Source organism: Elgaria multicarinata, chromosome 4 (genome assembly GCF_023053635.1).
Source record: "Elgaria multicarinata webbii isolate HBS135686 ecotype San Diego chromosome 4, rElgMul1.1.pri, whole genome shotgun sequence".
NCBI classification, from domain to species: domain Eukaryota; kingdom Metazoa; phylum Chordata; class Lepidosauria; order Squamata; family Anguidae; genus Elgaria; species Elgaria multicarinata.
The window spans coordinates 12,782,721-12,800,452 of NC_086174.1; the positions used below are offsets into that span (position 1 = coordinate 12,782,721).

A 17,732-nucleotide genomic window follows, 5' to 3' on the forward strand; every position below is an offset into this window, starting at 1 on the left:
AGAGCAGTGCGACAATGGAACCAGTTACCTAGGGAGGTTGTGGGCTCTCCCACACTAGAGGCCTTCAAGAGGCAGCTGGACAACCATCTGTCAGGGATGCTTTAGGGTGGATTCCTGCATTGAGCAGGGGGTTGGACTCGATGGCCTTGTAGGCCCCTTCCAACTCTACTATTCTACGATTCTATGATCTGCAACAGAACCGAATACATATGAATGTACTAAGATGCTTTTTACCAGATTAGACCATCGGTCCATCTAATCTGGTACCAGATGCAGCTCTGCAATCTGAAAGCCTTTTACCTGGACAGGTCAGGGGAAAGAACCTGGCCTACACTGCAGGCAAAGCGTAGGCTCTGCACACTTAGGGTTGCCATATTCTGAATCTACAAAACCGGGTCAATTTTTTTTTTGGGGGGGGAGGCTAGGATTTTTTTAAAAAACACTATGTAAAGGTCTAGTGAAAGAAAGAAAGCTATCTAAGCTTTAGTTATCTAACACTGCAATCCTATGTGTGTCTACTCAGAAACAAATCCTATTCAATTAAATAGGACTGATTCCCAGGTAAGTATGCATAGGATTGCAAGCCTAAAGTACTTAAGCACCTGCAAATTAATAATAGGCAAAGAACAGTTTAAGCAAACAAACGGAAAAAAATGACACTAAACTATATTTCTGCGGTAAATCACCAGCATTGCAGAGATAAGCAGAGAGGAAATGTCAATAAACAGTCCATAGTCAAAAGCCAAAGTATCTGTCCGAAACTTGGTCAAAACTACTGGAATCAGGAAGCCTCAAAGTGTAGTCAACGTCCTGTCCAAGGTCAGGTTAGGTCTAGGAGGTGTTGGCAAGGATCAATTGCTTCCAGCAAACCCCCCCCCCCCCAGCGTCTCAGGCTTACTTTATACTTTCTTTATACGTTGGATTGCAGCTAGCTCCTGGGAAGGGCTCCTCCCCAAACTCTCTCAGGCTCAGCTGTTCAGCCTTTCTCCTCTATCCCAAGCAGAGGCAATCAGAGAAACAACAATTTCTCCACTAGTTCTCAAAAGCTAGAGGAGACTTCAGTATGGAGACCAAGGCCATAGCTAGACCGAAGGTTTATCCCTGGATCGTCCAGGGGTCAAACCTGTTCATCTAGGTGACACACAGGGGATCCAGTGCTCAGGCAGGGGCGAACCCTGGATGATCCCAGGATAAACCTTAGGTCTAGCTGTGGCCTTACACTCCACTGAGCAGGCTCAAGGCACCATTTTGGAGGTTGGAATTTCTCCGGTCGGCTGGAACAGGAATCCGGGATTCCTGACTGACTGGCCGGGACATTTTGGAAATGCTTGGAAACCATGACATTCCCGGTTTTCCGGGACGTGTGGCAACCCTATGCCCACTGAGCTATAAACTAGGGAAGGGTGAGGAATTTTGTTCCTGTTCGCAAATCACGTGAAGACGTCCGTCTGCAACCCCAAACACGGACAGGGAGTATAATTCTTGGGGAAAGTCTGCAATTTCCTGAGTGTGCATTTGTGTTTGAAAGTGCTCATTTCCCCACCTCAAGCTGCATTTTCAGGCTTAGCCAATGTGTATACGGGGAGAAGCACAAATGCTTAGAAAAATGCACATTTTTTGTGTTTGAAAATGACCACTGCAGAGCTTTTAACGCAGGAATTATGGTATATGGAATTATGGCAAATAGCAACGGCAGAAAAATTGACATACCAACTGAAACTAGCTAAGGGCAAAGTCAAAATATCTGACTTTTATACAACACAGCAGGGCTTCATTCTACATATGGATCATAGGCATTTTTCACTTTGTTTCTTTTAAAAATAATTTTTATTTATTTATTTATTTATTGCATTTCTATACCGCCCAATAGCTGAAGCTCTCTGGGCGGTTCACAAAAGTTAAAAGCATTAGACACAAATCAAAGTATAAAACAAACAACAGTATAAAAGCACAATCAAAATAATATATAAAAGCACAACCAGGGTAAAACCGAGCAGTGAGAGAAAGATTTATACAGATTTAAAATACAGATTAAAATCAGCAAGGTTAAAAAAATATAATAAAACTGTTAAAATACTGGGAGAATGAGAAAGTCTTTATCTGGTGTCGAAATGTACTTTTAATGTGGTTTTTATTTTGTTTTTATTCTTATTTTATTTGTTCATCACTCCGAAATTCTGAATGGGGAGCAGTATATAAATATAGCAAATAAATAAATACACAGCAGTATTTGTCAAAACCTTTCGTCAGATAATGGAAAAGAGACTAAACTTAAGTTTGACATACAGAAGAATTATAAAGAAAATGTCTAAGCAGACTATGGATCCCATGTAAATCTTAGACTGTAAAGTAATAGTGGAAAAAATATGAAAAGAGTGCTATCCTCTGTCAAAAATGTGATTTAATTCAATGTATTTCTTTTTATCAACTTCTTTCTTTTTTTCTTATTCTTTATCTCTCTCTCTCTCTTTTCTCTTTGATGATTTTGTTTTGGAAAACTAATAAAATCTTTTTAAAAAGAAAAAAGAAAATTCCTCACTTTTCCTGTTTGGGGGAGGAAAAAGGGATATTCATGTTCCAGAGGAAGAATGAGTATAGAAATGTAATAAATAAATAAATAAACTAAGGTAGAAAACAAAGACCGTTGACAAATCTGAATATTATTACTCGTTCTCCCTTCGCATGTGTGCAAGTTTTCCTTACCTCTTCCCATTATGTTCAGCCTGTCCTGATCCCCAGAAGACAGGAATCCCCAAAAAGGCTAGCTGTTTCAGCTTCATCCACTTCTTGACTGGCCAAAGGATAAAATTTAAAAGAAGAGCATTTTGAAAAATTAGTTTTCTTTTCTAAAAGAAACATCCTCGATTCTTAGTGTTTTTTTAATCTGTTCTCAAAAAATAATGTTATAAAAATGCACATATCAATATTTGCGGGTACTAAAGACATTGTGACTGGGTTCAGATGACACAATAACCAACGGTTGGTTAAACAGTCAACGGTAGGTTATCGTGTCGTCTGTTGGGACTCTTTCACACTACGTTTGGTTATTCGGACAAAATAACCAACACAAATAACCAATGCTGTTAAGAGTTGACTATTTCAACAACTGTTGGTTACCGTGTTGTGCATTGGGCACTGCTGACTATTTCGTCGCACACAGTTGGTTATTTTTGGCAACTACGGAGTCCCCTGACAGGAGTGACCAACGTTGCGGCTGCCTCTCTAGTCCAGCCCACAGAATTTGCAATGGCTAATGGGATACCGGCAGGAGGACTGAAAGGGGCAGGAGAGAGAGTGAGGGATGTGTCAATCCAACACACCATTGACTAATAGCCGCCGCTGGCCCTAAGCCACACCATAGTTGATTATAATCATGTTGTGTACCCCCTCAGTAATCAACCAAGCAGTTGACTATTAACACACTATTGTGTTGTCTGAATGCAGCCTGTGGTTCAATGACCGGTAGGTGTTTGCAAGACCATTACTCAACCTGAAGACAGTATAAATGCTAAGTCGACTTGGGGCTGCTCTGCTGCTCTGACTTACTGTGCTCTTGTTTTGCGGCTCGCTGGTAGAATTTCAGCTCAGAAAACAGGGGCCCATTTTCAAGGTATTCCTGTATTTTAAAAGCAAGAGAGGTGCATCAGGTTCTTTAATGCTGCTCATCAGTACAGTTTAGAGCCAAACTACACATTACGCTTGCAGCTGAGGCTTTTCCTTTTCACACTAGTGTAAACACATGTAACCCTGATTCAGATTGGGACCACCATACACAGGGATGGGAGAATTAAACTTCACTCTCTGTTTTTCCCCCAAAACAACCCCCTGTGTGCTTGAGGGGCATTAAGAAAAAAAAAACTCCTTTGGCATCAATGGAGGCTTTTCCTCCCCCACTTTTTTTTTTTTTAAAAAATAAACAAATAAGAGGGATTTCAAGGGGAGGCTTTAATCCTCCTTTCAGGAGTGGAGTGGTCCTGGGGCTACATAGAATCATAGAATAGCAGAGTTGGAAGGGGCCTACAAGGCCATCGAGTCCAACCCCCTGCTCAATGCAGGAATCCACCCTAAAGCATCCCTGACAGATGGATACACAATTAGCAGAACAAATAACGTGGTGCTTAGATACTTGTTTTCAAGCTTCCAAAAGCCTTTTCTGCATCACAAACCTTTGATTACCTGCCAGAGCAACATATAAGTCTTTTCTTTATTTGACAACCCAGCTACCCCAAAAGGGCTTAGAGCTGCGCATTTCAAGACAACTGCAAGGGAGTATATGTTTGCATCTGTCTATTTATAGGGTCATTGCGTTACAGTGGTTAGACTAGGACAGGGGAGTCCTGGATTCAAATCCCCACTCAGGCTATGAAGCTCATAGGGAGACCTTGGGCCAGTCACATCCTCTAAGCCAAACCTTCCTCAAGCAACTGTTCTGATGATAAATAGGGAGTGGAGAACTGTGCACGCCGCCTGAACTCCTTGGAGTAAATGTGGGATAAAGTTACAATAAATAGTAAATCTGACCAAGGAATAGAACATAGGGAAAGGCTATACAAGTATCCCAAGATGACTTCTCAGTGCCCCCCCCCATTGAGTTCTATGGGCTAGAGCAGCCTTCCCCAACCTGGTATCCTCCAGACATACTTGACTACAACTCCCAGAATCCCTGAGATTCTCAGAGATGTAGTCCAACAGATTGGGGGGGGGGGCAGTTGAAAAATGCTGGGATTTGGGCATATGGCTCAATTACAGGGGAAAGGGAGAAGAGGCCTTCTTCCCTCCAGGAAGACCTGACAGGACTTTAGTAATGTACCCTTCCATATTGACTACAGAGTTGGTGGTCCACAGCTCAACCAAACTGCATCCATTTTCTAGCCCAGTTTCTACGGTATCCAGGATGCCTTTGTCCAAGGTCTCCTTCCCTCCATCCCTACATTTGCAAACATCCTCTAATTGTTTATTTATTTATTTATTTATTTATTACATTTCTATACTGCCCAATAGCCGGAGCTCTCGTTTATGATACGGTCTTCTCCCGTGCAGTGCCCTGCAAATATTTTGGACTACAACATCAGCCCCAGCTAGCCAGGTCAGGGATGGTGGTAGAGTGGTAATCCAGACCTTCTGGGGAGCACCAGGATTGGGAAAGGCTGCAAGATGCTACGTGGCGGTGAAGATATGCAAAGAGGAGGCTGCATTCAAATATATGAAGGACATCCTGAATGTAAAACAGCATCACAAAATATATACAAAATATTTACAAGTGAACACAGGGCAGCCAGCTCAGCCAGCCACCAACACCCACACGGCACAAGATGACTTGAGCATCTCATACTTCTTGCCAGCTTGGATTCTGCATCCTTGCAAGAGGTTAAGTGTAAAACTGGAATAGGAACTATTACTTCAGTATGGATGACTACTGTTACATATACTGAATACTATTACATCCAGTATGGATGAATATGAAGACGACAAGTCACAAGAGGAAGTTATGTAATGCTGTTAGAGGGCAACCAGGATGATCAGGGGTCTGGAAACAAAGCCCTATGAAGAGAGACTAAAAGAACTGGGCATGTTTAGCCTGGAGAAGAGAAGATTGAGGGGAGACATGATAGCACTCTTCAAATACTTCAAAGGTTGTCACACAGAGGAGGGCCAGGACCTCTTCTCGATCCTCCCAGAGTGCAGGACACGGAATAATGGACTCAAATTAAAGGAAGCCAGATTCCAGTTGGACATCAGGAAAAACTTCCTGACTGTTAGAGCAGTACGACAATGGAATCAGTTACCTAGGGAGGTTGTGGGCTGTCCCACACTCGAGGCCTTCAAGAGGCAGCTGGACAACCCTCTGTCAGGGATGCTTTAGGGTGGATTCCTGCATTGAGCAGGGGGTTGGACTCGATGGCCTTGTAGGCCCCTTCCAACTCTGCTGTTCTATGATTCTATGATTGAAACTTACACCCTTGTGCCAAGGAAGTTAATGCTATTCTTTTTTTAAAAAAAAGAAAAAGGTATGAAAATTACCACTTTAATAACATGCACCGCACTGTTGTCTACTGGAATATCAAGGCGAGGGGATGCTGAAAGACAGAATGTAAGTGGGAAGAAGAAAAAGGTTATTTATTTAAAACGTTTGCATCCCGCCGTATATCACTAGCAGTAAAAACAGTTAAAACAGTTAAAAACAATGAGCAAGCCAGGTGAATTTAACCATTAAAAGCTTTATTAAAAAGCCATGCTTTTACTTGGCTTATAGTAGCATTGATACCTCTTTAGTAGTGAACAAAATTATACACACAGACACACACACCACACAGGGCTCATCTACACCAAGCAGGATATTCCACTATGAAAGCGGTATATAAGAGGCAGGAGCCACACTACTGCTTTATAACAGTATTGAAGTGCACTGACAACTGTTGGGGCCCATGACACATACCGCTTTCATACCACTATATCCTGCTTGGTGTAGATGTGTCACGGGCCCCAACATTTGCCAGTGCACTTCAATACCGCTATAGAGCAGAAGTGTGGCTCCTGCCTTTTATATAACACTTTCATACCACTTTTATAGTGGAACATGCTGCTTGGTGTAGATGAGCCCAGAGTAGTATCGAATATTAGAATCATAGAACAGCAGAGTTGGAAGGGGCCTACAAGGCCATCGAGTCCAACCCCCTGCTCAATGCAGGAATCCACCCTAAAGCATCCCTGACAGATGATTGTCCAGCTGCCATTTGAAGGCCTCTAGTGTGGGAGAGTCCACAACCTCCCTAGGTAACTGGTTCCATTGTCGTACTGCTCTAAACCTATTGAAATGCATTCATTTCAATAGGTTTATTCTAACTAAGACCAACACTAGATACTCTTGTGTGTGTACACCCACACCCACACATCTTTAATGTATCTTCTCACTGTTTACTAGGAGCTGAAAACGGCTGAAATAATTTCAGATATTTACATTTGTAGGCTTCACCTTGCTTTCTTCATGACCACTTTCTGAGATAAATCCCTACTGTTCTTTTTATGCCTGTTTTTACAAAGTGAAAAGCAAGGCTAAGAAATTGGCAGCTTGCCAACCAAAGTCACCCAATGAACGTGGCACAGCAGAGGGTGACCTCTAGGGGGAACATGGCTCCTGTACCTGAAAACATCTAGGCCTAAGAAGGACGTGTCCTCACTCTTCTGCATCATAGGTCTATGATCAATTGCACCTGCCTTTATAGCCGTGATACAGCTGCCGTCTATTGTGGGAGATATCAATAGAGGCTCCAGGATCAATAACTGGCTTCCATCTCCGTCCACACTCCACATTTGGTTCTTCACCAAGTACGGTGGAGCAGAGTAGGGAAACACAACACTACTTGTTCCCCAATCTTCATCCGAACATAGGCAATGACAGCACACTGAAGATACACTGGGATTCCCCTGACACAATCCACACTTGCTTTATCCTAAGTGCATCAATTCCAACCATTGTTTCTTCCACCTATGATGCCATGACTGCCACTTATACTCACAAAAACATTCTCTTCCACCTCTTGTTACACCAACTTCTTCTCACCTGGCTAGCACCTGGCATGAATGCTCACCATGCAACTTCCCAAGGACTAGGTTTTGATCAAAGCTTGGAAAGTCTCTTCAGAGAATGTAAACAAAGTGTGTAAACTGAACAACTCAAGCCAGATTTGACTATACCAACTTGATGAACCAGCCTGCAAGCAGCTGAGTGCTAGAACATAGAGCCTTTCTGCATGAAGCAGTTATCTTGTGCTCATCAGTCCTTACTCATGGTTGTTTATGGGTTCTTTAGACAATGTCATTACCATCCAGTTTCACTTCTGTACCTAACAGTGTTTTCAGAAACATTTTTTTAAAGCAGGAAAAAATGTGGCATTCAATTGTGAAAGCGAAAGAAACCATTTTTACGGGGCATTTGCACCATTCTGCTGTACTACAGTGCCACCTAGAGGTTATATAGTGGGAAAGCAAGAAAAGAAAATCTCTTTGTGTAGTGCTCAGATCTCAATTCTGGGATGAACCAAAAGTAGGTACAGCCAATTAACAACCCCATGTAGAATAGCTCATACATTGCCACCCCATCCCCCGGGCTTAAGAAACTAGCCATCCTTGCCCTATGCAACCTTTCCCAACCAGATGTTTCTTTCCACTTTGCCCGATTGAAACCCTTTATACTAAACTCCAATGACTGCCTTTACTTGCACTGCAACCTTAATTCATGAAATGAAACCTACATGAACCTGTCTTGTATTAAGTCAGACATTGGGCCCATCTATCCTGGCACTGTTTATTCCAACTGGTCTCCCGCAGCCCTTCTACCCAGAGGCAAAGTCAAGGAGCTTTGACACGCAGGCCATGGGCTGAAAATAACAGAATGAAATTTAACAGGGATAAATGCCAAGTTCTACATCTAGGAAATAGAAACCAAATGCAGTTACAAGATGGGGGATACTTGGCTCAGCAATACTACAAACGAGAAGGACCTTGGGATTGTTGTAGATCACAAGCTGAATATGAGCCAACAGTGCGATATGGCTGCAAGAAAGGCAAAAGCTATTTTGGGCTGCAATAATAGAAGTATAGCTTCCAAATCACGTGAGGTACTGGTTCCTCTCTATTCGGCCCTGGTTAGGCCTCATCTAGAGTTTTGCGTCCAGTTCTGGGCTCCACAATTCAAGACGGACGCAGACAAGCTGGAGCGTGTTCAGAGGAGGGCAACCAGGATGATCAGGGGTCTGGAAACAAAGCCCTATGAAGAGAGACTGAAAGAACTGGGCATGTTTAGCCTGGAGAAGAGAAGATTGAGGGGAGACATGATAGCACTCTTCAAATACTTAAAGGGTTGTCACTCAGAGGAGGGCCAGGATCTCTTCTCGATCCTCCCAGAGTGCAGGACACGGAATAACGGGCTCAAGTTAAAGAAAGCCAGATTCCAGGTGGACATCAGGAAAAACTTCCTGAATGTTAGAGCAGTACAACAATGAAATCAGTTACCTAGGGAGGTTGTGGGCTCTCCCACACTAGAGGCCTTCAAGAGGCAGCTGGACAACCATCTGTCAGGGATGCTTTAGAGTGGATTCCTACATTGAGCAGGGAGTTGGATTCAATGGCCTTATAGGCCCCTTCCAACTCTACTATTCTATGATTCTATGTACTCTGCCACTAAGCTGCAACACTCCCCGCCCCGCCGCTTTTATTAGTTTCAATAAGCGAAAGTAACCGTAGAGCACACTTCTGGAGGAAATTGCATTTTCCTCCCCTTGCTCGCTGACAGCCTGCCACCACAGCACCCAGAAGTCCGACAAAGTAACTTGCTGGTTTGGCTTGCCAGTTGGTGCCTGCCAGCGATCACGTAGGACGGCTCGCTTTTGTGGCCATCATCTCTTGGAATAATGGAGAAAGCCTCCGCAGTAGATCTTAGGGAGTCAGGTTTGCAACGCAAAGTTTGCCCAGCGGGGAGGGCGGAAACGGTGCCAACTGGCAATTAAATAGAATTCCCAACTCCTGTCCGCAGCTGATCTCATTGCTACTGCTGGAGCTTTTGGCAACAGACGCTCGTTTTGCGAACACGTACGGCCTCAAGAAAGTGGATTTGTGTGTGCGTGGTGGTGGTTTTAAAAAAAAATCCAACGGTTATGAAAATTTGAAAAGTAATAATTTCCTTTGAGCTTAGTTTACACGCTAACATCGCAGTATCCGTGATTTGTAGACATATTTCAGGACCGTGAAGTACAAACAAAGTTAAAATAATCTGAAGAAAAAAACAACACTTGTCTCTTGCACAAAGAAACTGCTTTCATGGTTTTCCTCGTCCGCAACTCATGCCTCCTGCAAACCCTCCCCGCTCTTGCTTCCGTTTGCATCCAAACCAGTGCGGCAAAGAGCTCAAAACAGCTGATGCTGTAGCACCACTGAAATGAAGTGGGCATGAAGCTGATCAGCGTTAGAATGGGAGACAAAAAGGAGCCCCATTTAAGCACATCTCAGCTCTGCCAAGGAAAAGCAGGTTAAGGACATAATATTTATTTTTATTTATTACATTTATATCCCGCCATTTTTCCTCCAAGGAACCCAAGGCGGCCTACATAATCCTCTTCCTCTCTATGTTATCCTCACAACAACAACAACAACAACCCTGTGAGGTGGGTTGGGCTGAGAGTCTGTGACTGGCCCAAAGTCGCCCAGTGGGTTTCCATGGCCGAGTGGGGACTAGAACCCGGATCTCCCGACTCCCAGTCCAACACCTTAGCCACTACACCACACTGGCTCTCGATAATATAATACAGTTTATATAGGGCCTGTTCAGACAACATGCTAAGCCATGGTTAGGCTGCTAACTCTTTTGCAGCAAATGGGCAGTGAGCATGTTTAAACCATGGTTACATAGCCACCATGGGTAGGAATAGTTCACACGACATGCTAAGTTTAGCCCCAAAGCACTGTGGCTTAGCGTGTCATCTGAACAGGGTTATATTATTATTATTTTTATAGCTAGGATAAACGATGCATTAGGAACCTTCTGCCAGGGAATACAAAACTGGGGCCAGAGTGAGTGATGTACCCAGGCCTGTGCATGGTAACGCCTCAAAGAGGATCAGGCCCATATGATCAGCAGGCAGTATGGTGTGACCTCCTCCTGCCATTATTATTATTATTATTATTATTATTATTATTATTATTTATATAGCACCATCAATGTACATGGTGCTGTACAGAGTAAAACAGTAAATAGCGGGACCCTGCCGCGTAGGCTTACATTCTAATAAAACCATAATAAAACAATAAGGAGGGGAAGAGAAAGCAAACAGGCACAGGGTAGGGTAAACAGGCACTGGGTAGGGTAAACAGGCACAGGGTAGGGTAAACAGGCACTGGGTAGGGTAAAACTAACAGTATAAAGTCAGAACAAAATCAAATTTTAAAAGCTTTAGGAAAAAGAAAAGTTTTTAGCTGAGCTTTAAAAGCTGCGGTTGAACTTGTAGTTCTCAAATGTTCTGGAAGAGCGTTCCAGGCATAAGGGGCAGCAGAAAAAAATGGACGAAGCCGAGCAAGGGAAGTAGAGACCCTTGGGCAGGCGAGAAACATGGCATTAGAGGAGCAAATACCACGAGCGGGGCAATAGTGTGAGATGAGAGAGGAGAGATAGGAAGGAGCTAGACAGTGAAAAGCTTCAGCCTCAAGCACTTCCTAAAGCCCTAGGTCATCTGATTTTGGGAACTATGGGTTAGAGAAATGCAGGTGCCAAGTCCAGTTTCTGGAACTGCCCCCTATGGCCTTCACAGTTGCCTGCTTTATAGAAGAGAAGGAACAGAGAAGAGATACTTAGGGCCTTTCTGCACCAGGAAGCAGATGGACGTCTATCTTATACCAAGTCACAAATCTTTGGCACATCTAGCCCAATACCTAGTCAGAGTATTTTACATTTTAATTTAATCAATATTTATTATTTATATCCCGCCTTTCTTCCGGTTGGTCTCCCATACAGAGGCAGAAGGCAGTGAGGGATGCAAGAATAAGGATGGAGAGGGGCGCAAGAAGAATCCATCCTGCAAGCTACTGATGTAAACAAGCTGGCATGGATCACCTCACAGTAGGATTCCTCTAGCAATACAGTAAGGCTCAGAAGCTTCATACTTCAATACAGGACCAGGACAATGTGGAGCCTTTTTGCTGGTCCCAGGCACTCCATCCTCCCAATCTGGATTTGGGAATGGGAGACCCAGGAAAAGTGTGGGTACATGGAGGGTAAGTTGTAAAGAAGCATAATTTGTGACATTGTACAACATCATGGCTGATCACGGGGCATGTTAGCTAAGGCATGAACCTCAACTTCCAACTGCCTGACTTTGTGGAGTTTGGACCAACGTATGGTAGCCTTAGCTTATGGTCTTTTAACCCGGCAGGTTTTTTATTATTATTATTTTATTGTTTACTGCCCTGGTGGCTTCTCATATGGATGAAGGGGCCATAGCTCAGTGCGACTGAGCACATGCTTTGCATGCAGAAGAGCCGCTGCCAGTCAGTGTAGACAATACTGGGCTAGATGGACCAATGGTCAGACTCAGGATGAAGCAGCTTCCTATATTCCTTTGTTCCAAGGTTCTCCCAAAGTAGATCGAGACCACGAAGGGCATTAAAGGACAATACAAATTGCACTTGGAAACGCATACCCAACCAGTTGCAGTTTCTGAATAGCCTCCAAAAGCAGCCCCAAGTAGATGATGTGGAAGTTTGCATAGGAATAGGGAGAAAAAAGGAAGAAAAGGAGAGGAAATAAGCAGAAGGCACTAGCATTTCCTGTTCCTTGCATATTCTATAAATCGAAGGCTGTTCTAAGTCTGTACTCCTAGGGGAACAAGTCAGAGCATCTTATTCCCATCTCGAAATTAATTCCATATTAAAGGGTCTATATAGTTTTTAATCAAGCCCAGAGAGTAGAACGCTGCCAATGTTTATTTCTGAGTAGCCGCTATTAGTATCCTAAATATTAATATCAAAGTTGCCTCTTTTGCACCGATGGAAACTCATGTTTGACTTTCAGAGCTGACTTTAACCTTAGGAGCAAAAGTGATGCGCTTCGGCGTTTCTGGATGTCCCTCTGGGCTTTGGAATGCTTAACTGCGCTATGCATGGTGGCTTCTGGCATAACACAGCTCCTGACCATCTGCTCTCCTGTCTCCGTGCCCAATCCAGAAGGTGGCCCTGCCAGTTTCAACAGGGCCTAGATGCCAATTAAGAGATAAGTTCAGGAGTAACCTCCACAACGCTGCCAGTGCCACAACTCGATGCCAATTTAAGGAACAAAGATCCTAGTGAATTGCCCGGCGAATTGCGTGTCTCCTTATGGTGACCCAAGAACAAAACATCTGTGGATACCTCTTTCCAACCCACTGGCTTGCATCCCTGCCATTGGTCTCCTTAATCAGTTGCATCGATTAAGGATCATCAGAGACAGAGACCAAATGAGACCACCTCCTTGAAAAACAGCCTGGGTTGTTCTGCACAAGAACAATTCTGCACAAGACTAGAAGCAACTTTCCTGAGAATCTCCCAGGCATTTAACAGCGTATGCTGAGATTTTCTTTTCTTAACTGACCCCCACAACAGTTGTGTTTAAATGAGATTGTCTATTTTTAAGCCTTTATGCTTTTGTTTTTAACGTTCAATGTTTTTAATCTTTGTCAACCGCCCAGAGAGCTTCGGCTATGGGGCGGTATATAAATGTAATAAATAAAGTAAGTAAAATAAACAGAATCTCAGCGTTCATTTCAAAAGATTCTAGTCATTATGGTTATGAAGTTGGGCTTGAAAGTGATGCAGATTGAACAACTTGCCAGAAGTATTGATAACTATAACAACAGACACACAAATACCCAGAAATCAGAAAGATCAAAAGAGGCATTTACCCATACAAAATACAAAATCACAGGCATAGAATCAAACAGCAATTTGGCAGTCTTTCATAACCAGGCAGAGAAACTTCAAGAGATAGCATGCGGTAACACTTGAAATGACTTGAAAGTGCACACAACAACGCCTGCTGAAGCACAGCAAAATACGATTTCCAGGGGCTGAGAGTACTGTTTCAGTACAAAACCCCTTCCCTAACAATTTGTAAAACCAGAATTATGCAAAATAGGAGAAATGCAAAATGCTATGAAACTGAAAAACCATCGTGCAAAGCTGCATCATTTATAGACATCACAGAACCCAACTATTCCAGGGAGAGTATCCAATCAGATACTAGCACCAACATAAATTACATTGCGCTAGCATAAGGGAACCCTAACACATTTGTGGGCCCTCCAGATGTGTTAGCCTGGAACTCCCATAATTCCCAGCTAATGGCCATACCGGGTGGGAATTTATTTATATTTATTTATTCATTAAATTTATATACCACCCCATAGCCAAAGCTCTCTGGGCAGTTTACAAAAGTTAAAACAGTGGACATTAAAAAAAAAAAAAGTATACAGAATTTAAAACTCTCAAAAAAGTATAAAACAACAGTATAAAACAGTATCCATTTTAAACAACAACAGTTCTGGGGTCCATTAAAAAAAAAACTTAGCATATGTTGTTAAATGCTGTTAAATGCCTGGGAGAAGAGAAAGGTCTTGACTTGACACTGAAAAGATAACAATGTTGGCACCAGGCGAGCCTCATCGGGGAGATCATTCCACAATTGGGGGGCCACCACTGAAAAGGCCCTCTCCCTTGTTGCCATCCTCCAAGCTTCCCTTGGAGTAGGCACTCGGAGGAGGACCTTAGATGTTGAGCACAGTGTACGGGTAGGCTCATGTCAGGAGAGGCATTCCATCAGGTATTGTGGTCCCAAGCCGTGTAAGGGAGTGGCACCTCAACACATCTGAAGGAAGACTGCTCTCACACAATGCCAATAGCTTTCAATGTTTTCAGCAATGCTTAAGCTTCCGGATGGGGTTCGGATCCTGCTTGGATGGCCGATTCCAAAAGACAGTGCTGGTGACAGGGCGACTACAACTCAGCCCTGTGGGCATGTTCAGGACTGAGTTCCACAGAAAGCCACATTTTCATCCATACTCCAATTTGTTGTTTATTTGTTCAGTCGTTTCCGACTCTTCGTGACTTCATGGACCAGCCCACGCCAGAGCTTTCTGTCGTCCGTTGCCACCCCTAGCTCCCACAAGGTCAAGTCTGTCACCTCCAGAATATCATCCCTCCATCTTGCCCTTGGTCGGCCCCTCTTCCTTTTGCCTTCCACTTTCCCTAGCATCAGCCTCTTCTCCAGGGTATCCTGTCTTCTCATTATGTGGCCAAAGTACTTCAGTTTTGCCTTTAATACCATTCCCTCAAGTGAGCAGTCTGGCTTTATTTCCTGGAGTATGGACTGGTTTGATCTTCTTGCAGTCCAAGGCACTCTCTGAATTTTCCTCCAACACCCCAGTTCAAAAGCATCTATCTTCCTTCACTCAGCTTTCCTTATGGTCCAGCTCTCGCAGCCATAGGTTACTACGGGGGATACCATTGCTTTAACTATGCGGACCTTTGTTGTCAGTGTGGTGTCTCTGCTCTTAACTATTTTATCGAGATTTGTCATTGCTCTCCTCCCAAGAAGTAAACGTCTTCTGATTTCCTATCTGCAGTCAACGTCTGCAGTAATCTTTGCATGAAAACAGGTGAAATCATTCAGAGATTGAGTGTTCTTAGCAGTATGAGCTGATGCCTTCCAGCTTTATACTTTGCAAAAAGTGCTGAATCGAACGTCTGGGATCAGCAACGGACAGGAAGAGGGACAATAAACTGAACCTCAATCCTGAGAAGATGGAGGTACGGTTGGTAGTACGTCGGATTGAGGAGGTTGTGCTCCATCTACTCTGGGTGGGGCTGACCTCTTTCTAAAGCAGGGGTGGAGGGTGGGCAACGGTCAGAGTTTATAGGAATTCTAAAAAGGGCAGAAAAGGGCAACTAAAATGATCAAGGGGCTGGAGCATCTCCCCTATGTGGGAAGGTTACAACAGCTGGGATTGTTTAGCTTGGGGGGAAAGGAGGCTAAGGGGAGACATGATAGAGGTGTTCAAAATTATGCATGGTGTGGAGAATGTGGATAGGGAGACATTTTTCTCCCTCTCTTGAAATACTAGATCCCAATGGGGTCATCCCATGAAGCTGATTGGTGGGAGATTCAGGACAGATAAAAGGAAGGACTTCTTCACACAATTAAACTATAGTTAAACTATGGAATTTGCTACCACAAGAGGCAGCGGTGGTCACCAATTTGGATGGCTTTAAAAGGGGGTTGGATAAATTCCTGGAGAAGAAGGCTATCAATGGCTACTAGTCCTGATGGCTATGTGCTAACTCCAGCATCAGAGGCAGAAAGCCCATATACACCAGTTTCTGGGGAACATGGGCAGGAGGGTGCTATTGCACCGTGTCCTTGTCAAGAGCTGGTTTGCTACTGTGTGAACAGAATGACGGTCTAGATGGACCCAGGATGGCTCTTTTTATGTTCTTAGTCCAAAACATCAAGAGGGGACCAGTCTGTCTCTTCTGCCAAGACTCTCGTTCACGCACTGGTTATCTCTCGGCTGGACTACTGCAACCTTCTTCTCTCTGGCCTTCCTTCGTCTCACATCAGCCCGCTGGTCTCTGTCCACCACTCTGCCGCTAAGATCATCTTCCGGGCCCGCCGCTCTGACCATGTCACTCCACTTCTGAAATCTCTTCATTGGCTTCCAATTCACTCCAGAATCCAATATAAACTTCTCCTGCTGACCTTCAAAGCTCTTCACGGTCTAGCTCCTGCCTATCTCTCCTCTCTCATCTCACACTATCGCCCCGCTCGTGCTCTCCGCTCCTCTGATGCCATGCTTCTCGCCTGCCCAAGGACCTCCACTTCCCTTACTCGGCTTCGTCCTTTTTCTTCTGCTGCCCCTTACGCCTGGAACGCTCTTCTAGAACACTTGAGAACTACAAACTCAATCACTGCTTTTAAAACTCAGCTAAAAACTTTTCTTTTCCCTATAGCCTTCAAATATTGAGTTTGTTCTGACTCTATACTGTTAGCTTCACCCTACCCGGTGCCTGTTTACACTTCCCTGTGCCTGTTCGCATTCTCCTTCCCTCTTTATTGTTTACTACAACTTATTAGATTGTAAGCCTATGCGGCAGGGTCTGGCTATTTACTGTGTTATCTGTACAGCACCATGTACATTGATGGTGCTATATAAATAAATATTAATAATAATAATAATAATAATAAGGTTTGCAATCTGGGATGCTACTAACTGACCCAGCACTGTCACTGCAGGCCCAAATGGCATGCACGGCGCACAAGAGTATTCCACCAGATCAGGCTGGTGTGCAGGCTATGACCCTCTGGTAACCTCTAACTTAAGACGTCTGCCGCGTGTTGTGTGTGGTGCAGCCTTTGTAGATGTCTCTGAAACTTCAGTGAGTACAAAATTAAACGTTGAACTGCTCACCTGGAACAGCTTTAGGGTTATTTATCTTACCACTGTGGAAAAGGACACATTGCAGGTTAGTCCATTTCCAAGCACAGTACAGAGGGCTAGCGGATACCTTTAAAGTGCTAAGTGACTGGAGACCTGGGCATCAAAAGGATCACCTTCTATGACGCCAGTCCTTTTCCAGCTTCATTGGCTGCCAGTCCAGGTCCGGGCCCGATTCAAAGTGCTGGTATTAACATTTAAAGCCCTAAACAGCTTGGGGCCAGGCTATCTGAAGGAACGCCTCCTCCCATATGTACCTGCCCAGACCCTAAGGTCATCCTCAGGGGTCCTTCTCTGCGAGCCCCTGCCAAAGGAAGTGAGGCAGGTGGCTACCAGGAGGAGGGCCTTCTCTGCTGTGGCATCCGGCTGTGGAATGAGCTCCCTAAGGAGGTTCGCTTGGCACCTACATTATATGCCTTTAAACGCCAGCTGAAGACCTTTTTATTCTCCCAGCATTTTAACAGTCTATAAATAAATTTTAACTTGGTGTTTTAAATTTGTAATTTTGCATTGCTGCTGTTTTTATCTGGTTGAGCTTTTATATTGTATTTTATATTTTGGTTTTATACTGTTGTGTTATACTTTGAATGGTTTTAATTTTTGTGAACCGCCCAGAGGTGCTCGCTGTCAAAGGCCACAACCTAGGTTTGAAGGTGTGCCAACCGGTTCTGGATGGCGTTACACTCCCCCTGAAAGACTGTGTTCGCAGCTTGGGGGTGC

General features: G+C 43.9%; 1 protein-coding gene across 1 annotated transcript in view; it reads right to left on the minus strand.

The window, feature by feature from the left end:
* Nucleotides 1–17,732, minus strand: part of VRK2 (VRK serine/threonine kinase 2) — a 74,809-nt gene that overhangs the window by 55,397 nt on the left and 1,680 nt on the right. Inside the window, 3 exon segments of the mRNA XM_063123805.1 lie at nucleotides 2,704–2,791; nucleotides 3,547–3,616; nucleotides 6,022–6,077. Of these exon segments, the coding sequence (XP_062979875.1) occupies nucleotides 2,704–2,791; nucleotides 3,547–3,616; nucleotides 6,022–6,077 (214 nt within the window).